Source organism: Hippocampus comes, unplaced genomic scaffold (assembly GCF_001891065.2).
Source record: "Hippocampus comes isolate QL1 unplaced genomic scaffold, H_comes_QL1_v1.1 scaffold193, whole genome shotgun sequence".
Lineage (NCBI taxonomy): Eukaryota > Metazoa > Chordata > Actinopteri > Syngnathiformes > Syngnathidae > Hippocampus > Hippocampus comes.
Window position 1 is genome coordinate 215429 of NW_017805503.1, and position 27520 is coordinate 242948.

General features: G+C 43.9%; 5 protein-coding genes across 12 annotated transcripts in view; 4 read left to right on the top strand and 1 right to left on the bottom strand.

The window, feature by feature from the left end:
- The window catches only part of LOC109520244 (uncharacterized), a 9782-nt gene extending 3073 nt beyond the window's left edge, over positions 1-6709 (top strand). Inside the window, exons 2-4 of one of the 2 annotated variants that reach the window (XM_019877346.1) lie at positions 322-782; positions 861-1262; positions 2273-6709. In XM_019877346.1, the coding sequence (XP_019732905.1) occupies positions 339-782; positions 861-1262; positions 2273-6160 (4734 nt within the window). In that variant the 5' untranslated portion in view covers positions 322-338 and the 3' untranslated portion in view covers positions 6161-6709. The remainder of the gene's footprint in view (positions 1-321; positions 783-860; positions 1263-2272) is intronic. The other variant, XM_019877345.1, reaches the window with a different exon arrangement.
- napsa (napsin A aspartic peptidase) lies at positions 4464-16049 on the bottom strand. 2 transcript variants are annotated; one of them, XR_002169133.1, is made up of 11 exons: positions 15859-16049; positions 15504-15657; positions 14968-15091; positions 14682-14800; positions 14361-14560; positions 14164-14286; positions 13907-14051; positions 13729-13827; positions 13409-13659; positions 7324-7325; positions 4464-4477 (listed from the first exon to the last, which is right to left on the bottom strand). XR_002169133.1 is itself a non-coding variant. In XM_019877356.1 (9 exons), exons 1-9 carry the CDS (start codon positions 15924-15926, stop codon positions 13498-13500), a joined length of 1194 nt encoding a protein of 397 aa, XP_019732915.1. In that variant the 5' UTR covers positions 15927-16049; the 3' UTR covers positions 13215-13497. The 2 variants fall into 2 exon arrangements, 1 of the variants encoding a protein (XP_019732915.1); XM_019877356.1 differs by lacking the exons at positions 4464-4477; positions 7324-7325 and having other exon boundaries at positions 13215-13659.
- Positions 7382-12520, top strand: mief1 (mitochondrial elongation factor 1). The gene is made up of 6 exons (XM_019877348.1): positions 7382-7601; positions 8926-9224; positions 9476-9629; positions 9724-9904; positions 10170-10441; positions 10552-12520. The coding sequence occupies exons 3-6, from the start codon at positions 9483-9485 to the stop codon at positions 11389-11391; spliced, it is 1440 nt and encodes a 479-aa protein (XP_019732907.1). The 5' UTR covers positions 7382-7601; positions 8926-9224; positions 9476-9482; the 3' UTR covers positions 11392-12520.
- LOC109520246 (uncharacterized) lies at positions 15585-22887 on the top strand. Of its 5 annotated transcripts, none has more exons than XM_019877349.1 (10): positions 15585-15672; positions 16627-16744; positions 18198-18292; positions 18566-18721; positions 18792-18926; positions 19371-19472; positions 19585-19680; positions 20051-20090; positions 20215-20269; positions 21785-22887. In XM_019877349.1, the coding sequence occupies exons 3-10, from the start codon at positions 18251-18253 to the stop codon at positions 22560-22562; spliced, it is 1404 nt and encodes a 467-aa protein (XP_019732908.1). In that variant the 5' UTR covers positions 15585-15672; positions 16627-16744; positions 18198-18250; the 3' UTR covers positions 22563-22887. The 5 variants fall into 5 exon arrangements, with proteins under 5 accessions (XP_019732908.1, XP_019732909.1, XP_019732912.1 ...); XM_019877350.1 differs by lacking the exon at positions 15585-15672 and adding an exon at positions 16031-16119; XM_019877352.1 differs by lacking the exon at positions 15585-15672 and having other exon boundaries at positions 16614-16744; positions 19371-19460.
- Positions 22888-23429: 542 nt separating this feature from the next.
- On the top strand, positions 23430-26399 carry atf4b (activating transcription factor 4b). Of its 2 annotated transcripts, none has more exons than XM_019877354.1 (3): positions 23430-23598; positions 24601-25059; positions 25132-26399. In XM_019877354.1, exons 2-3 carry the CDS (start codon positions 24705-24707, stop codon positions 26085-26087), a joined length of 1311 nt encoding a protein of 436 aa, XP_019732913.1. In that variant the 5' UTR covers positions 23430-23598; positions 24601-24704; the 3' UTR covers positions 26088-26399. The 2 variants fall into 2 exon arrangements, with proteins under 2 accessions (XP_019732913.1, XP_019732914.1); XM_019877355.1 differs by having other exon boundaries at positions 25135-26399.
- The last annotated feature ends 1121 nt before the right edge of the window (positions 26400-27520 follow it).

A 27520-nucleotide genomic window follows, 5' to 3' on the forward strand; every position in this document is an offset into this window, starting at 1 on the left:
AATTAGTTATGACACGCCCACTTGGCCATCACTGGCTGCAGATGATCACATGACATTGCTTGTCTCGTCATGCTGTGGGAAATTTAGTTCGCTTAGTCGTCAACGTATGACTGTCGTGATAGTACGTCGTGCAATTAACAAAAAAAAAAGACGTATACTTAGTTTTTTTCTGTTTAATATTATTTACATTTATAAATTTAATTATATATATATATATATTTTTTTTTTACATCTATATTTTTTATATATATATTTTTTTAATTTTCTATTTCCCACTTATTGTACAGTGTCATAAATACAGAGGTCCACTTCTCTCACCAGCTTCCTAAATTTCAAGGATGGCTCTTCTCAACTACCCTGTTCCACAAGTGGATGTGACCTTTCAGGAAGTTTCCCGCGTCCTCCAGCTCTCTTTAAGCCCTGATCGTTTTGCCGACTTCAAAAGCACCCTCGAGGAGCAGAGGTCAGCTCTTGAAGAGGCCCAGCAAAACTTTGCATCCATTGTTACAGGCCAAGAGAATTGGGTGACGGGGAATTTCAAGAAAAATCTGTTATCCTGTGCGGACCCGCTAACAACGGCAACAGCCCTTCCGATTGTTCTTCTACCGTCCAAAACAAAGGGATGCGACCAGCTAACGAGAGCAGCCGCCCTGCTTTGGGCAGCAGCAAAGCTGTATTGCGAGCCAAACATGCTGGAGAGTGACGTGCCTTTGGAGCGAACCCAGCAATCGGAGGTTTTTGCTGCCACCCGAATTCCTGGCAAGAGTCATGATGAAATTAAGGTACGGGAAAATCCAAAGATGTCACAAATGTACATTTTTTTTCAACCCCTAAATCATCCTCTATTTTTCCCTCCGTAGGTGTACCCGGAAAGCATTCACGCCATTGTCACTTATGCTGGGGGCGTATTTTCGGTTGACATACTACAGCGTTCCGGCGCCGATGGGCCGTTATCTGCTCGATCCTTCCCTGCTATCTACAACCAGCTGGCAAAGGTGCTGGACCAGCCCATCACCGGAAATGAGAGCGACCCCTTGGCCATTTGTAGATTCTCTGCATTGGAGCGCAAGTCCTGGGCCGCCATCAGGGAAGAGATCATGGAGAAAGGAGGAGCTTCTGCAGCATCACTGAAGCTAATGGAGAGCGCCGTGCTGGCATTAAGTCTGGAGGACTGCTGTGCACCTTCCGAATTGGCGGACATCCTCAACGCAGTGAGGCTGGGAGGCAAAGGAGCTGGTGCCTGCCTGAGATACTATGACAAGGTAAGACTGCTTCCACAACCATTTTCTTCACTTTTTGTTTCATTTTCCACTGCAGTCTTGGAAACAGATTTTTTTTTTTTTTTTTAATGAAGGTATCACTTATTGTCATGGACTTGTTTCACCCCAACAGTTGATTAATTAACTCTTATGCCCAGCCCTACTTTTGAGCCCCAAATGCATAACCAGCCACATCCTCACAGCCATGTACACGAACCCAGCAATCGGAGGTTTTTGCTGCCACCCGAATTCCTGGCAAGAGTCATGATGAAATTAAGGTACGGGAAAATCCAAAGATGTCACAAATGTACATTTTTTTTCAACCCCTAAATCATCCTCTATTTTTCCCTCCGTAGGTGTACCCGGAAAGCATTCACGCCATTGTCACTTATGCTGGGGGCGTATTTTCGGTTGACATACTACAGCGTTCCGGCGCCGATGGGCCGTTATCTGCTCGATCCTTCCCTGCTATCTACAACCAGCTGGCAAAGGTGCTGGACCAGCCCATCACCGGAAATGAGAGCGACCCCTTGGCCATTTGTAGATTCTCTGCATTGGAGCGCAAGTCCTGGGCCGCCATCAGGGAAGAGATCATGGAGAAAGGAGGAGCTTCTGCAGCATCACTGAAGCTAATGGAGAGCGCCGTGCTGGCATTAAGTCTGGAGGACTGCTGTGCACCTTCCGAATTGGCGGACATCCTCAACGCAGTGAGGCTGGGAGGCAAAGGAGCTGGTGCCTGCCTGAGATACTATGACAAGGTAAGACTGCTTCCACAACCATTTTCTTCACTTTTTGTTTCATTTTCCACTGCAGTCTTGGAAACAGAGATTTTTTTTTTTTTTTAATGAAGGTATCACTTATTGTAATGGCTAAAGACAAAAATGAATATTCAAAATTCAACATCCACAGAAATCAGAATGGTAGCTCATTATAGGTCAAGGAGGCCACACTGGATGGGCTGTGAGTTATTGCCGTACAAAGTAAACTGACACGGTGTCTTTTTCTTTTGGCAGGTGCTGAATCTGGTGGTGTTCAAGGACAGCACAGCCGGCATGATTTTTGAGCACTGTGCTGTGGATGGGATGGTGGTGAGCCTTGTCACTGAGAGTGTATACCAGTTGTCCGAGACTGCTGATTTTAGCCTGGTCCACACTGATGCAAATCAAGTCAACGGCTCTGCCACGGCGGATGACATGAATCCTTCACCCCCGACATCCTTAACATTTACTTTTCACCCCACGCGTAGCGCCGACACATGCCCTGATTTCAAATCCCCAAATCCCGTTCTCACTTTCGACGTGCCGTCTTATCCTGATGTGTTTTCGACTCTCAGAAACCAAAGAGGCCTCTATGATGCTTGGATCAACTTCTCTTTACAACTTTCCCTGATGCAGACTTTGGGGGAATCTGCTGCCGCTCACATGCTTGTCACTCCCACCCATATGCGGCACTTCAAACACGGCCGTTGTGATCCCACCTACTCGGTCACCGCGAAGTCGCGCAAGTTAGTGGGCGTCTTGGCGTCAAGCGTTAGCCGACACAACACGATGCAATGCACGGATGAGCTTTTAAATTTGTTCCATGTTGCATATTTGGAACACAAGGCCCTCATAAAAAACACCAAAACCGGAACTGGTGTTGGTCCGCATTTAGCTGCCCTTCGCCAAACTTTACCAAATGACAACCCCTTGAAAAAGTTTCTGAACCCCTTCGGGTGTCCGTCTGTGTACCTCACCGGCACCGACCTGATGGAGGGACTCGAGTGCGGAGTTGGAAATGTTTATGCCCAAGATCAGCTTGCTGTAACCTACCTTGGGAAAAAGGACAAGGTTCGCATTGTGCTTAACGGGAAAGGTAGCTTTGCTTTGGTACTGGACAAGCTTCAGGAAAGCCTGAAGGCAAACTTGAAGTCCGTGATGATTTTAGCTCTCAAATACGCAATCGCATGTCAAATGGGAGCTCTGGAGTGTCTCCTCAAAGAAAACCAAACAAAGAACATGAATGGTGAGACGAATCACTTTCAGACGAGTACCGGCAACGAGAATACCACCGACATGAGTTCGGACTACACTCTGTTAATCCATGGCGGCGCTGGAGAGGGAATGATGCTGGACGCGCAAGTGCTGAATGTCATCGAATTTGCTCTGCAAACAGCTCTAAAGCTCGGATCGCAAGTGCTTCAGCGCGGTGGGCCGAGTCTGGATGCGGTTCAAAGGTCAGTCGAAGCCCTGGAAGATTGCTTTCTCTTCAATGCGGGTAAAGGCTCAGTTTTCAACAGAGAGGGCAACATTGAAATGGAGGCCGCCATCGTCGACGGCAATCGAATGAGGTCTGGAGCCGTTGCCTGTGTGCAACGTGTAAAGAACCCCATCAAAGCGGCTCGGTGCGTCATGGAAAAAAGCTCACACTGCCTGATTGTGGGAGACGGTGCGGAGGAATTGCTGCAAGGCTTGGAAGAAGAGGCAAAACCCATCAAGCCTGACTACTTCCACACTGATCTCCGTCATAGAGAGTTAGTCGCGAAGCTCAATGGCGTGAATCCTTCCAAAAACAATCACCCGCAAACAGTTGGGGCCGTGGCGTTGGATCGTCAGCACGGCTTGGCCGCCGCGACATCAACGGGCGGGTTGGTGGGGAAGCTGAAAGGGCGAGTCGGTGATACAGCAGTCGTTGGAGCGGGGATATACGCCGACGACGCATTAGCCGTTAGCTGCTCCGGAGATGGAGATGTGTTTTTAAGACACACCGTTGCGCAAAAAATCGCCAGCCTCTACCACCACAAAGGCTATAGTCTCAGACGGGCATGTAGAGAGGTGATGACAGAAAACCTGAAAGATGTTTGCGCGGGGGTCATTGCAGTCGACGCCAAGGGGAATTTCGCTGTCGAAACGAATGCTGCCGTCATGTTTGTGGCCTCCATGGTAGGTGGAATATCAAGAGTCGAGGTGCTGCGACCCCTCAAGAACGTCTCTCATGCCATCTGGGAAACAGATGAGCTGGTTGCATATCTGAATGCCAACCCTTGGACCCCCGGGTCAACTATTTTGACCAGGAAGACTCTCAGTGGGGCCCAGAGCATTTTTCATTTGGCTGAACCCGATTTTGTGTCTCTGCTACAAGAAGCGAAATCAGTTTCCAAAATTCTGTGTGACAAACTCGGCGTGCAACGTTGTGCTTTGGTTTTCCATCCCAGCCCCGATCACCCGGCACAAATCCGACTACTACCACTTCACGGCTTAGGGCCAAAGTGGCAGGCCCAACTTGCTAGCCAAGAGGAAGTGTACTCCTCCAACCCGGGATACTGTGACTCTAAAAATGGCCCACGTTGGGATGATGAAGCACTGGACAAAATTCAAACCCAGATTAGGAATGGATTACCAACAACAAATGCTCCCTCTAGCTTTGAATTTTTGGGGCCTCACTCCGATGACAACCTGTTCAGTCGGATTGTACGGGGAGAGGAGCAACATTGGAGAGTCTGGGAAGATGATCAACACGTTGCTTTTCTAACACCCTACCCAAACACGCCCGGAGTAACCGTCGTGGTGCCACGCAAACCACTGTCCAGTGACATCTTTCAACTAGAGGAAAGCGACTACAAAGCTCTGATCTTGGCATCTTATAAAGTGGCCCAACTGCTGGAAGAAGGAATGGGAGCTCAATGCGCGCTCATCTTTGAGGGCCTTCAGATCAATTACGCTCATACCAAGCTGATCCCCTTGCTACCTTCCCCAGAAGGCCTGAAAATCGCCGGCCCACAAACGGAATTCTTCCTCAAATACCCTGGATATGTTTCCTCACTGGATGGTCCAGCTGCCGACCCGGATGACCTCAAAACGCTCCACTCCAAAATCACTCAGTGCCGGCCCTCGCGATCATGGGAAAACCCCGAGTCCCACTCCACACACGCTATCACGTGCCAGTGGTATCGCAACCTGTTCCAGATACAGAACACCCTTTTCCACAGCACAGTGGAATATTTCAGCAATTCCTGTCAGTACTCCTATGCCCTGACGCCTCTCACGACAGACACCATCTCCTCCCCGATGGGTCTGGGGTCTGATTCCGAGCCGGTTTCCGTTCACCTCTTGGGTCAAGACATCCACCTAGCAGACTCGATGCAATTTGTGCTGGAGTATTTCCTCCGTTTCCAGGATAACCTGCAGGGGACCTACTACATATCTCCCAGCTTCAGAGGAGAAGATCCCGACGCTACACACTTGAACCAATTCTACCACGTGGAGTGTGAACTATTGGGTGACATGGACCGCGCCATTTCAATAGCAGAAGGATATTTGTATCATCTCACCAAGTCCATGCTGAAGAGACACTCGGATATCATCCTCAACACCGCTGGGACCCTCACACATGTCACACTCTTGCTGAGTAAATTGGATGGAAAAAAACAACTACCACGAGTCTCTCTTGACCAAGCCATTCCAATGATGCCTTCTGCTGATTGCTTGGAGTGGGTCCAAGAAGGTCAGCCGCAGTTTGGGAGAAAGCTGACGCGCAAAGGAGAGCGGCTGTTGATCGACAAATACGGGGGCCCCGTTTGGCTGACTGAGATGGACCATCTCTCGGTTCCCTTCTACCAAGCCTATGTGGAGGGCAGCGGGCGAGCCAAAGCCAAGGCCGCGGACCTTCTGCTGGGTTTGGGAGAGACTTTGGGTCTCGGGGAACGTCATTCCACCTCTTCCATGGTACAGGAGGCCCTCAGGCACCATGTAGTTCCACAGCAGACCTATAAGTGGTACATTGACATGCGCGAGGTGAAGCCGCTTCTTACCAGTGGGTGGGGGATGGGGACGGAGCGATACTTGTGTTGGCTGCTTCAGCATAATGATGTCAGAGATACGCAGATTATTCCGAGGCTCAAAGGACATAAGTATATGCCATGATCATCAGCAGGCTAACCGATTAAAGAGAAATACACACCATCAACTATAAATCATATGTAGCATGCCTCGATGATGCAAAATATTAAAATTTCCAGCTGATTTGTGTGATATTTATTTCCAAATGTTTCAATGGCAACAAGAACCGCTTAATCCTTTGTTTCTTCTTCAGTTTGGCAGAAATAAATGATGCATATATTGTGAAAGTAATCACTTATTTAAATGTTTCAATCAGTTGATTATTTTCTACTTCCGCATGAATTTTCAAGAACTGTGTCAGTGAAAGTTGCCTCTTTTAGTCGTACCAACTATGTTTCAGAATGGACAAAGCATTTAAACACAGCATACATGTCATAGCGACCTTTTCTCTTGTGCAATGACTTTTTATGCGACTCATTTTTTAATCAAAGTAAAGTTTTAATGTGAACTGAATGCTCCTGCAACTCATCTCAACTCATCATCTTCGAAATATTTGGACGTGCAACTTAAAAAAGACAAACATTTTCACTGTTGCTTTCGTCAAGGAAATAAATAAATATGAATCTGTCTTAAGTGGGGCGTGTTTGTGAATTGTATACTGGTATGCCAGGGGATGCACCGCACACACCTACACACATATCCAACCATTTTCCAAAATGCAGATCCTTACAGCTGCGTCTGTGCTGGAGCGTGTTCCCGCTCAATTTGGGTGAGGTACATCTTGGACTGGTTACGAGTCAATCACGGGCGCTTGCATTAAAACTGCACACAGGAAGCTCGAACAGTCAAACCCAGAGCCTCTCGACTGTGAGGCAGATGTCCTCACCACTAATTCACAATGCTGCCCACTCTCTTCCAACACATACTTTTAATTTACATCATCAAATAGATCACAGGTGTCATACTGAAGGCCCGAGGGCCAGATCCGTCAAATAATGTTTCTCAACCTCTACGGTCTTTGACATTTTGCAATAATTTTGTTACCCTGTTCACACTGGCTTGAACGACAGTTGAACAAACAACAAACAAAAAGTTGATTCATTTAAAAAAAAAGTTTTTGTTATTTCGTGAACTAAAATAACCTTGCTCGCAACACAAATCAATAAAAAAGTAATTAATTAATTAACTAAATAAATGGACCAAGCGATGGCTCGTAACTTGAAAAACTACAGGAAGTAAATGTAAACGCCTTTACGCAAAGGTTGGCGGGTGGGAATCCTCTATTTTATACACACGGGTTCATGGTTTGGATTTGACATTCCGTATACCTAAACTATAGCGTCATTATCCTGTACTAGAATCAAATATTAATTTATGACGCTATGTAAACCCATTTATCTGACGAAATAAGTCACCCGGAAGTAGAATGTCAGTCGGCTATCTGTTTCCGCTTTTGACTTGAGTGTCTTGACCCCCAGACTGGCATTTTTCTTTTCCTGAAAATCCTTCGATCTAGTTTTCACACGTAAGTTCTTCGTGTTTGTTTGACGTGTGTTATATTTGACAGTCTGTCATTCGCCGTGTCTCGTGCGTGTTTCATGTGTAGGTCAGCGCTTGGCTAACGTCAGTGGGTGTGAAATGCTAACAGGCAAGTCAGAAGAGTGACTTTCCTTGCTGTCAGCCATTTTCTTTGTCAAATTAACCTTTGCAGATTTTCATGTCCATGGCCGCTGTTGTCGTCGTTTCACGGCAGATATTGGGACTCTTTTAGGCAGTCACGTTTATGCGAGGTGTGCGTGCTTGCTAACGTTAGCTTCAGCTTCTTGGTACAGGAAGCCTGGCTTGCGATTTGCAACGCGTGTCAGCCAACTTGTTAATATGTAATGGTGTGCTTATTTTCCTGGTTATTTGGCTTTTCAATATCATCGCATGTTGAAAAGTATTGCTTTGTCTATACTGTACAAAAAATGTTGAGTGTAGAGGACAGTACTGTCGATATTCTGGGGAAAATTGGGTCCCTGGTTAATACATTGCTAATATGTATAGTATTGTGCAAATGTCTCGAGGCCACGATTGCTTTTGTTTTAGAAAAGACAGCGAGTGCCAATATGGTTCTGCGGGTTTAACCATTCAGTTGGTGCCATATTAATAGTAATGCACCCACATCCAGATCATTAACAAATCTCGCGATATAAAATTGGTTGTTGAACTGTAATTGGTTGTTCCTTCATGCACAATTCCTTTACATCAGGGATCACCAACCTTTTTGTGAAAGCAACTTCTGGCCTACCCGTTTCATGCACACTTCTGAAGTTACAAGTCGGCCGAAATGACCTTGAATTATATATTATTAATGATATTTATGGATGTGAAGACACTGACCATGTTCGTGATTTCTCACAATAATTGTTAACAATTGTTCAACGTTGTCCGAAACAGCTAAGTAGCAGTATGCAACACTTTATTTCTGTAAAACACTGCACATGTTAACATTTTCAAATGACAACTTCACTGGTGAGCTATTTTTAGATCGGACCTGCGGACTACTCATGTGCTCCTTGGGGGCTGCCCGGTACCCACGGGCATAACTTTGGTGACCTCTGCTCTCCATACGTTTTTGTACCTGTAGAGAAAATGTGTGGATGGTTATTCACTGTTGTGAAAAAGCGTCAAAACACACACACCATTGCATCTGTTTATCATTTTGTAAAACAAAAACAAAACAAAAAAAACCCTGTAAAACCTTTGTGCTTTCCCACTTATATTAATCAAGAATTTCCTGGAGGAAAATTCTATATCACTGTCATTTTATAATTTTATTATGCTCCTCTTTTCCCCCATTTGCACAGGTGCCAGGGTCTCCCCCCCTCTTTAAGTGTGGTCCCTCATGGGCGGCTGGTCTAGTAGTGCTGTGCTGGAGCTGTACCGGGCGCTGCTCCGTGCAGGGCGTCACCTTCGGTATACCGACCGCAACTACTATCGCCGCGCTTTGGCTCGTGAGTTTCGGCGCTGCCAAACCCTGACGGCACCTGAAGACAAGGAAGAGGCTCTAAAGAGGGGCCAGTTCTTCCTCAGTAGCCGATTGGGTGGGCTTATGTAGGGGCAGTTTGAGGGCGAGGAATTGGTCATCTGCAAGTATCTCTCCCAGGTGGGTTTTCTAATACCGTATGTATCTAGAAAATTAAATTCTGTTTTTTCTCTGTGGTGTTACCAGATTCATACCACTGAAAAAAAATGACACTGCAGATCCATTTGTTTCATCTAAACATTTTCAACACGTTAATATTCCTTTTAATCTGAAATGTACCTTTGTAAGAAATTCTTTGGTGTGTACTTATTTGTACAACATCAAATGAATTTGTTTAAAAAAAAAAAAAAAAAGTGTATTCCTGATTTCAGCTGCAGGATGGCCGGAGTGAATGGAGACCGTAAAGGGAAGAAAGATGACAATGGCATCGGCGCAGCCATCGACTTCATGCTTTCCAACGCAAAGCTTGTTTTGGGAGTCGGCGGAGCAGCCATGCTGGGCATCGCAACGCTTGCTGTCAAAAGAGTATGTGAGATGTCTTTATAGCACTTTTTACACCCACTGCCTTATTGGTCCAAAGTGTAAAAAAAAATCTCACTGCGTTGTCTTTGTCGCGCAGATGTATGACCGTGCCATCAGCGCTCCAACCAGCCCCACCAAGATGGAGCAGAAAGGAAAACAAAGCTGGGAGGAGCCAGCCTGGGTGGGTTCGTCACCGCGGGTTCTGAACCACGACATGAAGGCCACCATTAGCAGGTCGCTTCAGTCCCTGCCCACCGCTTCAAATTCCTTTGAGCCAGGTGTGTGCGACAAACGTGTTGACTTTGCATGAAATCAATGGCTCCAATCGATTCAACCATTTTGTTGCTTCTATTTCTGTACGGTAGCAGACATCCAATTTGGAGGATTCGTGCCATTTATTCACAGTGGGTGCTTATCCTACAGTCAGCCACATAGAAGAGTTAGATTAGAATTTGTCTGATGAAATTGTTTTATTTCAGAGATGTTACATTGAAGCGTACAGCGATCCGTGCGATTTGTAGAACAGTCTCCATTGCTCCCCAGACTATCTGCGGAGGGCCGTGGGTCGAGCCGCCGTGAAAGGGAGCGGCCCGACTCAGTCCGACCTGCTCCGCGCTCGGATGCGCCTCTCCCTGCAAGAGCGTCTGTGGGATTTCTACCAGCACGACGTGGACATTCCCGCCGAGGAGCAGGCTGTGGCCCGGAAGGCGGCGTTGGACATCTGCGCCGAGCTCCGAGTGTTCCTCCACGCCAAACTTCCCGACATGCCGCTCCGAGAGATGTACCTGAGCGGCAGCCTTTACGATGACTTGCAGGTGAGACATAGCACATCCTTTTTTTTTGTTTGTTTTTTTGTTTTGTTTTGTTTTTTAATGAGTCCGAGCCGGTGTGTGTGTGATTCAAACGCAACTCATCCATCACCAAGGTGGTGACGGCAGACCACGCGCAGCTGATGGTGCCTCTAATTCTGGAGAAAAACCTGTGGTCGTCTATACCAGGAGAGGACACGATCATGAACGTTCCAGGTTTCTGGTTGGTGCGCAGGGAGAATTTAGAATATTTCCCACGGAACAGCAGCTACTGGGACCGCTGCATGGTGGGAGGTTACCTCTCCCCAAAATCGGTCCTTGAGGTGTTTGACAAGCTGGTGGGTACGATCAACTGGCCCGCTATCGGCAGCGTCCTGGACTACGTGATTCGTCCTGTGGTCCCGTCCGAAACACTGACCTTGGAGGTGCAGTACGAGACGGACCGAAAGCTTTCTGTGGACTTTTTGCCATTACTGGTGATGGAGGACGGGACTTCTCTTATAGCCAAACCGCATCGGCTTGCCGCAGAGCGCCACGAAAACCTGTGGCGGCAGAGTTTCAGAGTGGCAGAAACGGCGCGGCTCCGAGCCTTGGATCAAGAAGATGGAGGCTACCGATGCGCCTGCCTCAAAGTGGCCAAGGCCGTGTGCAAGCTCAATCCCGCTCTCAACCGGCTGAATGCCAGCCAGCTCACCAACGCCATCTTGCTGCTTAGTGAAAAGCAAGCCAACTGGACCCACGAGGCACTGGCCGACAACTTCCTACAGCTGGTAAAGGCTCTTGTGGGTTACCTGGAGGCGGGGCGACTGCCCTGCGCCCTCAGCCCAAGAGTGAACTTATTCTGTGAACTGACTGAACAGGAAGTGGATGAGCTGGGCTACACGCTCTACTGCGCGCTTTCGGAACCCGAATTACTTCTGGTGACTGGAGAGACGCAGCTTCCGCATCTCTCCTAAAAGATCCGGACATATGCGGCACCCACCCAGGCAGTAATTTGCATCAGGCTTTATTGCCCCCCAGGCATCATTTTTCAGGAGAATTACAACATCTGATACTGACGTGTGAGAAAATTGCCCAGTGAAATTGATTTTGTCTCAAGATGGGTCCGACCGACTCTCTTGCGTTCATCCAAATATACTTTTAATCACAGTTGCCCATGTCAAGGCCAACCGCGACGGTGTGGCGTTCTGCCGCGTTGTCTAAATGAAGTTGGTGTATGTTTCATGCATCGTCTCCAAGGTAAAAACTTTCATTGTAATATACAAGATATTACTCTGCATCAGATCTCGTAGCGCTTTTTTAAATTGATTGGACAGTTTTAGTTCACCGGACAAGTCTCATGCATTTTATGATAGACATCGTTATGGAGATTACCGATATGTGACACTTTGTCAAAACATAGAATGTAATGTTGGTTGTCTGTATGTCAACACAAAAGCTAATAAAATACTCCGAAATTGATTTGCCAAAAGACTCCGGGTTCCTCCGTTAGGAAAAAAAAAAAAGATAGTTTTGATTTAAACGTGGACTAAAAGTTTGGCAAAAATATAATAAATAATAATAAGACAAATGCATAACATGATGCCGAATTCATGTGGAAACTTGTCACGTGTTGCCAACCAGCGAGTATGTCAAATGAAGGCGTGCATGTGAAAGCGATAAGACCTCATAAACACATTTTCAGCGTTGCCATAAAAATCACAATAAAACGACAAAAGCGCGTCGTTTTATGTCACTCCTCCACTGCTTGGTCACAAGCAGAAACTATTCCCATGTGACTGTCTGCGTGTACTGGGCTACTCTTTGTTTCACTCTTATGAAGAGGACCTTTCTTTTCCACTTCCGCAGCATCTGATTCGGTGCATATCTTTTTACAAGCCACCTAGGAGAATGTCAAACTTTGGGACTGACGTCCTACATGTTAGAGACACTCACAATTTCTTCCAAGACTTTTAAAGAAGTGTTGGTGTCAGCTTTTTTATTTATTTTTTTCTTTGCTAATCAAATCTGACACATGGTGTGATTCAGAAGCCACACACATGCTGGCTTTTCATTTTGTTGTACTGCATGTCTTTTTTTTTTTTTGAGAGCTCTCTTCAGCTGTTCTGCAGAACATGTTTAGACACACCTCTCTTGCTCTTCTGTGGTACACATGTTCAAAGTTAAACCCCAATTAACTTGAAGAGTGCAAGTCTTATCGCAGGACGCGGGCTCTGAGGAACAGCAACAGCCGGACAACTAAGTGCTGTGGTTCAAGGATTTGGTTCCAAAACTTGTCCCAATCGCATGACGCTGATCTTGACTGTCACATGTCGCCTTAGGCAGGACCGATGACGTGTAGAGCACTTTTTATGGAAGCATTCAGTTGCACTATAGTCGGTTGAAAATGTATTAAATGATGGAGAAGTAGATACATATTTTTGTATTGTGCATTCGTAACCAAAAGAATTATTGGCAATGACTCAAGTACTCGTGTCATTAAGTGCTTTGTGTTGGAGTTACTGACAATCTTAATGGGGTCTTTCTGTGCATGTTAAGTCTTCCTTTGTAAACCGAGTCTATTCTGAAGAAAAAAAATGTCAGGGTGAGTCACTGTGCCATGTCATGTTCATTGAAATCAAAACCCAAAGTAGGTTTCTACCTCTTCCTTCCGGGGTTCGACCTCTAGCCATGTGCTGCATCTTGCATGCTGTGCTTTATCCCCAGCTTTATTTTATTTTTAGTACGGCACTGTGTCTGAGCCGTGCATCACTTCGGACAGAGAAATAAATGCGACAAATGGATTTTTAATGTTTTATTAGTTGTCTTACGGTCTTTCTTTGAAGGAAATGCAGAGGCAGTTTGAACGGATACAAAAATCACTGGGGCAACTTACTTCTCCGTGAACCATATCAACTTAATTTTGCAACTCTAAGCGGCTGTGCTTTGATAAAATCGAAGATATACATTCATTGATTTGAGCGTGCAATAGACGGCTGCAACAGTAACAAAACACATTGTGAACTTTGAAAGTCAAGTGCAATCAATAGCAGTAAAATAGGTGAAAATTTCTTGAGTTGGGACTACTTGGCTGGTGCAAAGCCCACACGATCGGCACTCCTGTCAAACACGGTATAGTACTTCCTGATGAAAACATCTCCCAGGATCCAAAGTGGCCCAGCAGGGGGCGGAATGTCCATGGCCATGAAGCCCGAGAGGCAAATGGAAGTCCCCATCTGCGACTCCTGCGTCAGATAACAGTGTTGGAAGGGTCACAGACCAAAACTAGAGCAGTATCTGGAACCAAATCATACCTTCATGACATAATCTTCTCCAGTCAGGTTAAACATCTTCCCACCAATGCTGAAGGAGATGAGCGGGAGGGTGTCGATCTTCTTACAGTCAATTAAGTACTAAGGAAGAAGAAAGAACGGGACATTCTGTGTCAGAAGAATAAAATTGACGATAAAATGCGACTCCGAAGAACCGCACCTCTCCCATCAGCAGGGGCAGCGCTCCGATGGCTTTCTGCAGCGCTCGGATTTCCTCCACGGGACCAACCATCAGGGAGGTCCCCGTGTCAACAATAGCCTGGCAGCCTGTTTTGCAAAGAGTCAGCTGGGTGCCCACATCAACTCTGAGGCAGGGGGGAGCAAACAGACAAAAGGCAAAATACAAAGTGACGTGCTTTGTAGACCAATACAAAACTGTCCGCTGTAATAATGAAGCCACAGGAGGTTTGCTCTCACCCATTCATCTTAATCTGCCAGTAGGCCTTGCGTGTGACGTTGACATAGTGCAAGTCCCCAGTGTAGTACTGTGGATCGGACCCACCCAGCATCAGCTCTCCTCCCAGTGCCGCTGCAGGGTCTCTGAGACGCAAACACCGGCGTTACGCCCCCGTAACTCGACAAGTGTCATTTATCTTGATCGGCGCCGCTTCTACCTGCTTATGTAAAAAGAGAAGACGTTTTGTGGCAGCAGCTTGGCCGCGATGGCGGTATCAAACACCGGGGTGACGTTGGCAACTGAAATGGAGGGATAGGCCATGCCCAGGACCCCATCAAAGCGGGCCACGGCAAATGTGATGCCAGGCTGCTTCACCGCTTCACCAAATTGCTGTCCGGGCACTGACAGACCTGCTATCTGTACAGCAGCGGGGAACACGGAAAGAGAAGACCTTTGTCTTATGTAATGGAAATAGCGTGACCAACACAACTGCGGAATGTAGTCAAACAATTGAGTTTCATGAGGGTTTAGAGCTCACTGTGACTGTGTCTCCACTGATAAACCCGGACAAGCTGCCTCGGCCATATCTGATGGAAAAGGCAGTACCGTTCTGAACGTATGTACTTGACTTCTTTGAGTTGTAGCGATGATGAAGCCCTGGTGAGAGGCAGTGGGTCAAAGTGTTAGTGGTTTCAGCGAATGTAAACCGTGATACGATAGTGACACATGGTTATGGAAAGACACATCTGATCGACGGCATTAAATCGAAATTGGGTGCTTGGACCGGCAGTGTAAATCCAGCCTAAGTGGATCAGGGCACTCACAGCAGGCGACATCAAAGAATGAGCAGTGAATGGAGGGCACCCAGAGGTTGGAGGATCCGGTGTCGAACAACACAGTGAAGTCCTGAGGCGGGGAGCCGATACTGATCACCCCAAAGTATTGGGCCTCAAGAAACAACGTGATATCAGAACAATGTTAATCTTGAGTACATGCAACTTTCAGAACAGATGTTTGAAATGTTGGCAGGTGTGACAGTGAAGCAACGAAGGTCCTTGTAATGAATTTTAAGTTTTCCACTTCATTGTCCTCCCCATCTAGTCAACATTTTTTCACATTTGTTTTTAACATTAGTCAAGCGGTACCGTCCTCACATTCTCCCAATAGTTAAATTACATAATGGAGCTTTTGGGACGTTTTGTTTCTAGATACAAAGAGGGTGGGGGCAGTATCACATTATACCATCTGGCTGTCAGGCTTCAAGTGAAGCAGGTGTGGCAACATTTTCCACTCGCAAATTTGTTGAAAACCCACGTTGTACGTGACAGAATATTTTGTGGAGGAAGCAAATGGCACTCACATCCATGAAGTTAGTCAGCTTCTCCACGGGTACATCTGGGGGGGGAACGCTATCCGGAGATCCGCTCGACTTGGCCAAAGCCCGAATTTGATCGACGGACATGCCATTATCGTTAATGATGCGGCGAAGGCTTCTGGTCTTATGAAGGGGTACCCTGAAAACAATAATTGTAGACTTCCTTTTTGTCTTCCGGGTTCATTTGGTCAAACGTAACAAGAAGATCAGTCAATCCCTTTCATTTGAAATGCATGATGGTGACAAATACAGAAACCTTAACTATCTAAATGTTAAAGTGCATTAAATAACAACATCCGCAGAGCAAAACGTCTTCTAAATTCAGTTGTATTCAAAATACCTGATAAGTGCGATGCTCTGTGTCACAAGCAACGCCCCGACTAAGTAGAAAATCCCCAGGCTTGTCATTTCTATCCAGGTAGAAAGAAGTATATTTTTCGTGTTTTGCGGAAATTAGTTGTCGTTTCTTCCTTTTTTTTAAATTACCCAACTGACACTTGTGTTTAAAGCCTCTCGGCATTGTCCGCATTCACTCGGTTATCTTCGACACGAGGCACGCATTGGAGGAAACGAATTATGATCGTCGTTTCTATTGGTCGATGTAGATGTCAATCATTCAGTATTAAAAGCTACCGCTACTGGTCACGAGATTTCAGAGTGATAAGGCACGCAAGAAACTGCTTTCGGTAAACACAGCCGACGCCACGATGTGTAACATCTTGGAGACATACAATACAAAAATATGGTATGTGTTCATGGGCCTAGGATGCTGTTTGCTTTGTTGTTTGTGCAATCAAGAATGGACTTAATCCTGAAAAAAAAACGACACTGCCCATGATACACATTAACGGTATGCACGGCTTTTGTTCGTACCTTGACGCACTTGTTGAGGCAGAACTGACAATAACGGAGCGCATGTCACACCACCAAACAACAATGTTACAATAAATAGGCACCGGTTAATCGTAGATTTATACATTGTGTGCGTGTGTGTGTGCGTGTGTGCGTGCGTGCGTGTGTGTGTGTGTGTGCGCGCGCGAGTAAAAGAACATTTTTGCATGTTTCCAGCTCTCCACCCACCTGTGACGCTGAGATACCAATTATGCAGACTTCATGACTTCAGTCAGTGTTGGAAAGGCAAACACAGAGATAAATTGGATTGCCACTGATACGGAATGCTTAAACAAGGACACCATGTGACAGCATCATGGACTAAAGAAGTGGCGGTAAGCATAAACTTGCAATTTTATAGCATAGAATAATGCATGATTTAGGGGACATAGATTAATTAAGAATCCATCGATTTAAAATGTAATGTCTTTTTTTGTGAATGAAAGCCTGATTACACCTAAACAGAAATAAAGAAAATATGCAAAATGCTGGGGGTGAAACTAATTATTGTACAAGAATGCTTAAAAAAAAAAAACACAATCTCAGCCGTCAACCATACACTCAACTTTATTTATACAGCACTTTCAGAACCACAATCTCAGCCGTCAACCGTATTTTATATGTATACACTCAACTTTATTTATACAGCACTTTCAGAACACGTTTCCATATGTATTACCTTAATCCTTTTTCTGACCACTCAAACTCATGAGAATGTGTACTTGCAGAGTGGTAAACTAAGAGTCGACCATTACTGGTGTTGCAGCATTGTTAAACCAATATGTAACCAGCATGTTTTGTTGTGATTGGTAAAATTGAGGACAGACAGCTGATGCCGTTTGTCCATAACAGAACTAACACTTGCGGGTTACAGACATACAAAGAGATACAGTAAACTGGATGCATGGCTGTGTGCAAAACAGGCATGGATCCAAGATTTTTTTTCTCTCTCCCAATACCAATGGGAACCTTGAATGATACATAGAGCTGCTGAGAAAGAAAAAAAAAATCTATAAATTGATTTTAAAATACATAAAATGCTGGAGGCGATTATCTAGGCAAGGCTTGCAAAACGGCAAGATCCTCAAAAATACAATCAAGTGTAAGTTTTACACTGTGTAATAATGCCTACAAAGATTCTAATACTAATTCCAAAAGTTGGTCAGAAGAAACAAAACTATACTCCTTTAGAATTCTTTGCTGTGTGTAAATGTCAACTAAATGAAAAAAAAATGATGTGTGATAGTAGTGACAAAAGGGGAAGTACAGCACGCGGGTGTGACATCTGAAGACTACATATCTGTAGCGCTGCAAAATTGAAATTCCTTGTTTCGGAATGCTGTTGACCTCCCATCAAAATGCTTCCGCCATGCAACAGTTGGTGACAAATGACAATGTTCTGACGACCTACATACAAATTTACTTGGAAGATAAGATCTTTGATTGTATAACATGCCACTTTACAGTTGTTCTGCCATTGCCCATCCCCACTGCGTCTAGACAGACAACTCCTTCACTGACCACACCTCTCGATGGTTCTTGCAATTTATTCACAGTAGAGCAAAGTTAAGAAAGTGTAAAACTCTAACAAACACATTAATACACTTGCATACTGTTGCAAAATAAAACACAACAAATCAATGTGCCCCGCTTGTCTGCCACATGACAAATAAAATCAAATAAAAATGAATTGAAATGGTAATAGTGACACATATAAATGAATAGCAATGGAAAGTAACAATGATTATTCCGCTTTAATGTTGTTTTGTCATTTGTTAACCTTTACAGCCCAAGATAGAGACTGCATGCTGTAACACGCCCCGTCCGAGCTCTCACCAACAATGATGAGGTCCTCCATCATTCCACATGCTGCAGTATCTGTGGTAGTGAACTTATATTATATATAAAATAAAATAAATACAGTAATCTACAGTAGTGGTGCTGGATGCTTTTATGAAAGTATTCGTTGATTTGTGAGTAGCTTCAGTTAATTCAAAGAATGGGTCGCTTCGTAGCTAGGATGTCCTGTCTGAGTTGAAATTGTGGCCTGTGCCTTCTCCCAGAACCAGCACTGAATAATAAGAAGAATTAATTTTTGAGCTCTTGATGTTATTGTGCAATATGTATTATTGTCTACTTCCTTTTGTTTATCTTAGACTTCCCCAAAGAACAACTACGCTGACTATAGGGGGTTTCGTCCTGTTCGTCCTCCACCTCCAGAGCCACCAATGGGCATTTATGTGGATGCCATTCATCCCAATATGGTAGTCAATGAATGTAACCGAGCTTCAATCACAGAGGCACCTACAAAAGTATAGAATACATTTTTGCCGTAATTTTTCATCAACACATGAACTCAAAAAGCTTTGCTATTTCCTCTAGCCTGCAGCCGTCTATGAAAGAGAAGCGCCTCGTCCGCCTCCACCTCGACCGCCTCGACCCAACATCAACAACAGGCAAACTTCGGTTCAGCAGAAATCTGAGCGCCGCCAAGCCTCCCTACCCAGACTAGATAATGTGAGTGAAAACCGTCTCCCACCTGCGTCACAACTATTGTTCAGTTTACACCTCCGGATTTGCTCTTCAGTCAGAAATCTGTATTGTTGAATTTCAGCGAGCTGAAACCGCTCAACAGGTTTCTACATTCAGGACAGATAATGAGTTGTTTCTTATAGTTATGAAGGATGGGTCTAATGTGATCCTCATCTTCAGAAGACTAGACTTGAACTTCCCTGTCAATGTTAAAAAAAAAAAAAAAAAAGACGAACAATTATATATTGCATATTATTTTGTGGACTCCCAAGGTATTGCGATGTACTTTAAATACAACTTATTCCACTAAATGACCTCTTAAACAATTAGTAACATTTAAAACATGGTTATTAGTAGTATAGTAATAATGCCATAATTGTAAGACATGACTGTGATATAGTACACATCATTTTCTTTGGTCTTCAACAGATCATATCCCTTCCATGTGCAGATGAGCCGCTGTATATGGAAATAGAGGAGGCTCTATATCTGGAAATTCTGCCAGGAAATGATGTCACAGTAAGAAAGACAGTGCGGGATCACACACACACACACACACACACACACACACACACACACACACACGCACACACACACACACACACACACACATTCACCTGTGATTCTATGATCTATGAAACACTTTCAGGCACAAGAGACATCAAGACCTCAAATGGGAATGCATAGCCAAAGAGACTTGAACTTCAATTCTTCCCGATATTCCAATGCACAAAAACAGGTAAATTTCCATCAAAAGTCACCTCTCAATGGCCCTACGGTGATACAACAATATGCGCTGGATATTTCACGTCAACTTCAAAATCCATATTCTTGAATGTGTAAACACAGCAAATGTGATGTCAAGCTATCGAAGATAGCAAAGAGTATCTGTTGAATTTATGGTAGTGCTCCTGTCAGTACACACAAAAAAATTCTGTCACCTATTTTGATAAGGCATAAATCAAGTTGATAATTTGTTTTCTTTGGAGATGAGTTGGTGACCAATTATTTTAAAATAAGAAAACTGTGAAATCATCTACAGTCAATGAGACACTCTAAAAACACCAGATATAAATGTACATTTCTGTTTGTTTTTTTATCTTTCACAGGATATCCAGGAACTGGTTGAATGGATGCGAACAGTTTCAAGTATGTCTATTTACTCTAATTCCTATAGATACATAGAGTAAAGACCAAACTTCCTTGTGACATTTTCAGCTAAAACATATCCGCACACCGGATTTAATCTCAGAATGTGCTATATTTTTGACAGAAACGACGCACATGACTCCATCGTTGCATGAACTCAGTAAAGAGGAGGAAATAAGGTAACCACGGGAATTTATCTGATCAGCCCATGAAAACAATACTTCACAGAGGTGAATAAACTTTTGTGATGGAGGGCCACATTTGATTTTCAAAACAGATCGTCGTGGTCATTTTTAGATGAGGTGATATGAAGAATATTTTTAATTAAAGAATATTAAATAAATACATTTGTATTTCACTCATTTTGGTAATAAATACATAAATATTAGAAGACTCTTAAAAACGTAAATGCTTACTGGGCTGGATTAAAGAACGGAGTGGGGCAAATGTGGTCCACAGGCCATATTTTGCTTTCCACTGGTTTGAGAAACTGGAGCTGTTCTGTCTCTTCTCCCTTTAAGATTATTTTAAGACCCTCTAAAGTAATTTGTTTCTAAATACATGAAATGTTTTTGAAGATAAGTTCTGAAAACATGTGCATAACTGTCAACCTTTCGGAGCGCCAACCCATATAAACTACCAAAAAAATCCTTATAAAGAGCAAAAAATCCTTATAACATACCAAAGCATTTTATATGTCAAAATAACGGCAGAAAAAAAACCACGAAATTTGAATGATATATTTGTTTCCTTGTAGAACTTGCTTGTACACTACCGAAGTATGCAATGAATACTCTGCTGTTTTCAACTAGGAACCACGTGATTTACTGGAACATTACCGGAAATGAAAGCATTCGAGTAGACGAGCACCATTCTGGGCAAAAGCAAATGGAACTACCTGTTAGGGGGGGGAACGGAAATTTTCAGAATCCGTATGATTTGTGCGATATGGCCATATACGTAAGATTCACCACAAAATCCGTATAAAATATGGCTAAACCGTATGAGTTGACAGGTATGCATGTGCATAGACAGAAAACAATCCAATACTGAATTGAGCTACAGCTGTAAACTCCCTTTCACCTTCTCAGTTGTCCAGATGTTTGGGGCATGGCTAAAACGGGGCCTTTACCCACTTGGGGTTTTGATGCATCTTCATTGAAACATATGTTGTTATTTGGGCTGCATTTTCTCTTGGTGTGTGAGCCCACGCTCATTAGTTGGAGCTATCGGCTAGCCAGCAGGCTAGCTTGCTTGGTGGCTCGCGGACTGCTAGCAGGGCCGTCCAATTTGCTTCGTGTCCCTCATATGGGTCCGCACAACAGAGATTTTTTTAGGAAAATTGTTTATTACTCTATCTTGTGGCTAGATCGCAGACTTGTTCATTACTCAATCTTGTGGCTAGATTGCGGGCTAATAAGTCGTCTGGATGCTGTAGACTGATGACTTGGGCATCCAAAATGTCAGCACCTTAGTTGATGTTGAGTCAGTATGTGGGTCCGCAGAACAAAGATGTCAGGGAAAGTCAAATATTTTTTTAAACAAAGCAGCATACATTATTAAAATTGTGGATCACACTACAGACTTAACTGTATGTGACGACAGATGTTTGAGCAAATACTGTGAGAGCGTATTATGTGAGAGAAGAGACAAGAAGGACATGTTTCCAGCCTATTTTTTTTCCCACTTTACAGGGTCTTCAATCAAAGAGCTTTGAATACAAAGCAGGCTCTTTGTCTTTTCCACATTCTCATGACACAGCGCAGTCAACATCTGCAAGGCTATATTTTTGACTTTAATTCTATCTCTGAGCTTCTGGGCAAAGAGACGAAGACGGCCAAAAGTATGGGCATTGCTGGAGGCACCACTGGTGCAGTGGGAGGAGTGGCCGCAATGGTTGGTATAGCCTTGGCACCCGCAACCATGGGCGCATCGCTGGTCGTTACTGCTGTCGGTGTTGGTATGGTGGGAGTCGCAGGAGGAATGGGTGTCCATGCTTCTAAGCCCAACAAGAAGATTGGAGACGGAAGCATGATTGAGAAACTTGTCTATGATTACATGTTCAATGTTGCTGATGTAGAACAGTGTCTGGATTTTGTCCTCTGTGAGCTAACGGAGGTTCAAAGGCACGATCTTGTGAGGTTACAGCAGGCTGGGGCTCCACCTGATGCGTTGACAATTGCTGATAAAATGCAGTCTTTACTAAATAACATCAAGAATGATAGAAATGCTTTGTACACACGTGGAATGTCTTCTGACAGGCTGCTCCATGCCTTTACTTCAGAAGTGGATCAGTATTTTAAGGAAAAGGATGGTCAGAAAAAGCTAAAGAAGTCCACTAAGAGCAGACTCTCGGAAAGAATTCAACTGCTAGCTCGAAATCTTCAGAAGCAGCTTGACTATCTGAATTTTGTGTGGAAATTGATGACTCATAAGAACAACAACCAAACAAATGCACTACAATCACTTTAGAATGCTGACATTTGTAGAATTTCCCCTCGTTTGATTTTTTTTGTTTTTGTGCGTAAACTGTGGAAATGTTTAATCAGTTCGAGAATATTGTCATTTGTAATTATTTCAATAATATAGACCAAATTAATCCAATTATATTTAAAACACACACACACACACACACACACACACACACACACACACATATGAATATTTGTATAATATTTAATTAATCCATATTTGTTTTTTGCTTCATACAACAAGACGTATGTAGAAATAGTGGTTACGATAGCATGACTGTCCATATCTTATGTGTTCAATTATTTTGTTATTTTATGTTCTGTAAAGCGCTGCTTTTGTGCGTAAGCTGTGGAAATGTTTAATCAGTTCGAGGATGTTGTCATTTGTAATTATTTCAATAATATAGACCAAATTAATCCAATTATATTTAAAACACACACACACACACACACATATTATATTAATATTTGTATAATATTTAATTAATCCATATTTGTCTTTTGCTTCATACAACAAGACGTATGTAGAAATAGTGGTTACGATAGCATGACTGTCCATATCTTATGTGTTCAATTATTTTGTTATTTTATGTTCTGTAAAGCGCCTTGTTACAACTGCAGCTGTTGTGAAATACAGATGTATTTTTTAACTGCATTGGCTATTGCATGTTCACGTATTCCTTTATCGCTCATCAATAAGTTTTCAATAAATCGATTCATGAGAGAAAAAAAGTGGTTGTTATCTTTTTATTTATATTATGGAATATGACCGGAAAAACCGAAATATAGTCCTTGGCGGAGTGATCGCTAACACACATAAAGCGGAAGGATACTGGAAGGCGGAAAAGTGCTTTAAGATTGCAGCTGCACCCTCTGCGCCATTTTGGTTACCTCTCAGCACCTAGAAACAGCTTTCGCGGACACCAGTCTATTTTTGCCGAAATGGCAATGTAAAAGTGTGCAGCGACACAGCAGCAGCCAAGAAACCAGTGCATCCAACCAGTGCACTGAATTACTTCTAATTCAGCGAAAATGTCGTAAGTATTCATTTTAAAACCGGTACTTCCTCGTAAACATGTGTCGGGCCTACCGTGGGCGCCGTGATCGCCAACGTCGTGGTAGAACACACCCTAGTCCATTTCAAGTACACCTTTTTAAATGTTATTACTCGCATTCGAAATAAACGTTATAACGAAAGATTAATCATGGCTGATGTAACTCTAGACATTGAGAAGCAATGTTTTTATTTTTATTTTTTTTAACGCCCTCAACACAACCTAAATTCTCTCCGGTCATATCTCAAGTTGTGAAAACCATTGGACTTTATTGTTGTGTTTTGTTATTTTACTACTTTGATGTTCCAACGTGGCTGTCGAACAAGATCATTACCTCGTGTTAAAATGCCATGGCTGATGTAACTCTAGACGTTGAGAAACAATATATATATATATTTTTTTTTAACGCCCTCAACACAACCTAAATTCTCTCCGGTCATATCTCAAGTTGTGAAAACCATTGGACTTTATTGTTGTGTTTTGTTATTTTACTACTTTGATGTTCCAACGTGGCTGTCGAACAAGATCATTACCTCGTGTTAAAATGGCGGATTTGTGTGGCTGGGGGAGGGGAACTCGGTGACCATTTTAGGGATAAATGACGTCACAGTCACCGGAATGAAAGCACGTGACTTGCAGCTTTTTCCATGCAGTGATGGGGGCAGTGTTGTCATAACAAATGATCATCGAGAAGCACAAACTGCAAATCTCTTTGTTGTTCTGTGAAATCAGTTTTATCTCTGTGTCTATGTGTGTATATATATAATGTAGTAATAATAAAGCACACGTTTTTCAGTAATTTACCCCCCCACGACACTTTACTCACTTAAGCAAGGGTCTCTTATGTTTTCACGGACTACTGCAAAAATCATCTCGCCACTCTTGGCTGGCATTATGGCTTTGACATACACGCCTTGACTTGTGACAAAAACTTGTCTGTGAAGGTAACAGTAATTGTAACCAAATGTTTTCCTCTGTTTCCAGGTCCCACGTGGAAACCCTCAGCACTGCTGCACACGACAGCAACAAAGAGTTTGGCACCCTCAGATCGTTGTCACGTACTCCTTTTGTGACCAACAACAGCCACTATGACCATGATGATGACAAGCTCACTGTTTGGCCTGGAAGACATGGAGGCCCATCTGTGGGGGCCTTCCTCTCCCATGGCTGATGCCATGGGCTCAGCTGCATTTCACCCTGACCAAGAGGACCATCGCAAAGGAGGACAAACCTCAATGGATGGAGTCACATCACCAGTGTCACCATTCAGCTCCTCATTTCTGTCTTCTTCCTCTCCCCATCCCTTCTATACACCCCCTCGTTCACCGCCAGCTGTCCTCCAGGGGAAAACTGAAATTTCATCCGATCCGCTTCCATTCCCCTGGTTGGCCCACTCTGGGCAGTTGGGAGATCCTGAGGTGGTGGTCTCAGCTGACAGCAAAGGTAAGAACATTGTTATTGATTCTTAATTTAACTGACAGTAAATATTTTTAATGGTGCCCATTTTACCCGCAGAAGATGTGTTTGGTGACCTGGATTGGATGGCCGAAAGGGTGGATCTGAGTGACTTCGACCTGGACTCTCTGATAGGCACATCCAGTCCGAATGAAGAGTCTCCCAGTGATCCAGACGACCTCCTGGCATCCCTTGATTGCCCCATTGAGCTTGACTCATTCCCAATCCCCATTCTGTCAAGTCTTGCTCCTCCTTCACCAGATATTTCTCACTCACCCTCTGTTGGTTCTGATCCAGTTATCTCCTCAGCGGAAACAGCATCCCACGATGATGCATGCGATGTTCCCTCCTCCCCTGATTCATCCACCCCAGAACCCCAAGAGGAGTTAGAAATGAAATCTGAATCAAAATCTGCTGACTCCCCAAGTCCCCCCTCCCCGTATGACGACTCTTCCTCCTCCCCTGCATACACCCTGGACCTAGGTAGTGAGGTGGATGTTCCCATGGATGAGGTGGTAGCCACTGTGATACCACCCCCGGTCCAAAGGTTTGTGGTCTCCCTTTCACCAACTCGAATTGTCCTTGTGCTGGCGCCTAAAAATGACGCGAGTGCGCACTCCACTGGTCCCATGCGGTCCAACGTGAATCATTCCTCTCCCCCGGCCTCACCCCAAACAAGGTCCTCCAGAACCCGACCATACCCAGACCCTAAACAAAAATATAAGCCCCACTTGCCCACAGTTAAAGTTAAGCCATTCCCAGGTTCAGATGAAAGAGAAACTTGGAAGGCACCCAAGAACAAGAAATTAAAGAAGATGGAGCAGAATAAGACAGCAGCCACTCGCTACCGGCAGAAAAAGAGGGCCGAGCAGGATCTTCTGTTGACCGAGTACTCGCTGCTAGAGAGGAAGAACGTAGAGCTGAAAGAGAAGGCGGAATCTATGGCGAGAGAAATTGAGTACCTCAAAGAGCTCATGGAGGAAGTCCGTCTGGCAAGGTTGAAAAGTGGACATTGAGCACTGATGGGATGTGGAAGCGCGTGTTTGAGCATACGTGCTCACTGTTTTTGTCTGTTGCAGAACTAACCTCTACTATATGATATGCAAACACACATTATATATTGGATTCCGAGTATTGCTTATGCTGAGTATCACCTTTCTAATATTAGTCAAATAGCTTCCAGTACAGTTTGAAACAACATGTTTCAAGTCTTGCATGTTTCTCATCTCTGGGCCGATGTATTGTCAAAGTTGGGCCTCTTAAGATGTTTTGAATATGTATTACTAAAACCATCTGTATTATGATTAAAATAAAATGTGCATTTATGACTTTGTGATTTCTTTTGGGGGCGAGTGTCACGTCATTGGGAAATGGTACAATATCAGAAAAAATGATTGAAGGGTATCCTAGGGAGTAAATGGACTTAACATTTTGGTCAGTATCCATATGGATGCTGCAGAAGAGTGATGAAATTGTGCTTGTCTTGGCACGTGTGGCAAAAAGTCATGCCTAGTAACTCGCCGAATGTTTTGTGCCTTTTGACATTACATCACCTGAGCATGTGCAGGTTGAAAAGACTGAATTTGTCTCGTGGGCTGCGGCAGAAAGGGTCGGCCTCCCCCAGAGCAAGGAGGAAAATCTGATGCTGGTGCTGATCTTTGCAAAGCTTGAGTAATGCGAAGAAAAACATGCACATTCAGCTTATAACTAGTCCTTGTGTGGTCCAGATTTTCCTCTCTGAAAGGAAACTTCTATATTTGGTGGAAGAGTAAGGCGTTTTAAGCCGAAAAAAACGACCAAGTATAGTCAGGCATATTTGGCACGAAAAAAAGACATAGCAAGGCGTTTTTAGCTGAAAAAAACGAAATAGTATAGGAAGGCGTTTTTTGCCGAAAAAAACGACATAGTATAGTAAGGCGTTTTTCGCACGAAAAAAAACGACACAGTATAGTAAGGCGTTTTTAGCACGAAAAAAACGGCATATGATAGTAAGGCGCTTTTTGCACGAAAAAAACGACATAGTATAGTAAGGAGTTTTTAGCAGGAAAAAAACGACATAGTATAGTAAGGTGTTTTTGGCACGAAAAAAACGACAGTATAATAAGGCGTTTTTCGCACGAAAAAAACAACATAGTATAGTAAGGCGTTTTTAGCACGAAAAAAACGACGTAGTATCGTAAGGTGTTTTTAGCACGAAAAAAACGACATAGTATAGTAAGGCGTTTTTGGCCGAAAGAAACGACCATGTATCGTAAGGCGTTTTTAGCTGAAAAAAAACGACATAGTATACTAAGGCGTTTTTAGCACGAAAGAACCGACATAGTATAGTAAGGCGTTTTTAGCACGAAAAAAACGACATAGTATAGGAAGGCGTTTTTTGCCGAAAAAAAAACGACATAGTATAGTAAGGCGTTTTTAGCACGAAAAAAACGACATAGTATAGGAAGGC

Excerpts from the sequence above, each read along its gene's own strand:
- atf4b (XM_019877354.1), top strand. The coding sequence starts at position 24,705 with ATGACCATGATGATGACAAGCTCACTGTTTGGCCTGGAAGACATGGAG. Across the intron at positions 25,060-25,131 it reads GGTCTCAGCTGACAGCAAAG|AAGATGTGTTTGGTGACCTG; the intron begins GTAAGAACATTG and ends TTTTACCCGCAG.
- LOC109520246 (XM_019877349.1), top strand. The coding sequence starts at position 18,251 with ATGATGAGGTCCTCCATCATTCCACATGCTGCAGTATCTGTG. Across the intron at positions 18,293-18,565 it reads CACATGCTGCAGTATCTGTG|ACTTCCCCAAAGAACAACTA; the intron begins GTAGTGAACTTA and ends TGTTTATCTTAG. Across the intron at positions 19,473-19,584 it reads ATGTCACAGTAAGAAAGACA|TTTCAGGCACAAGAGACATC; the intron begins GTGCGGGATCAC and ends TCTATGAAACAC.
- napsa (XM_019877356.1), bottom strand. The coding sequence starts at position 15,926 with ATGACAAGCCTGGGGATTTTCTACTTAGTCGGGGCGTTGCTTGTGACA. Across the intron at positions 15,658-15,858 it reads CAGAGCATCGCACTTATCAG|GGTACCCCTTCATAAGACCA; the intron begins GTATTTTGAATA and ends TATTGTTTTCAG. Across the intron at positions 14,561-14,681 it reads TCAGTGGAGACACAGTCACA|ATAGCAGGTCTGTCAGTGCC; the intron begins GTGAGCTCTAAA and ends GCTGCTGTACAG.
- mief1 (XM_019877348.1), top strand. The coding sequence starts at position 9,483 with ATGGCCGGAGTGAATGGAGACCGTAAAGGGAAGAAAGATGACAATGGC. Across the intron at positions 9,630-9,723 it reads CAACGCTTGCTGTCAAAAGA|ATGTATGACCGTGCCATCAG; the intron begins GTATGTGAGATG and ends TTTGTCGCGCAG. Across the intron at positions 9,905-10,169 it reads TTCAAATTCCTTTGAGCCAG|ACTATCTGCGGAGGGCCGTG; the intron begins GTGTGTGCGACA and ends ATTGCTCCCCAG.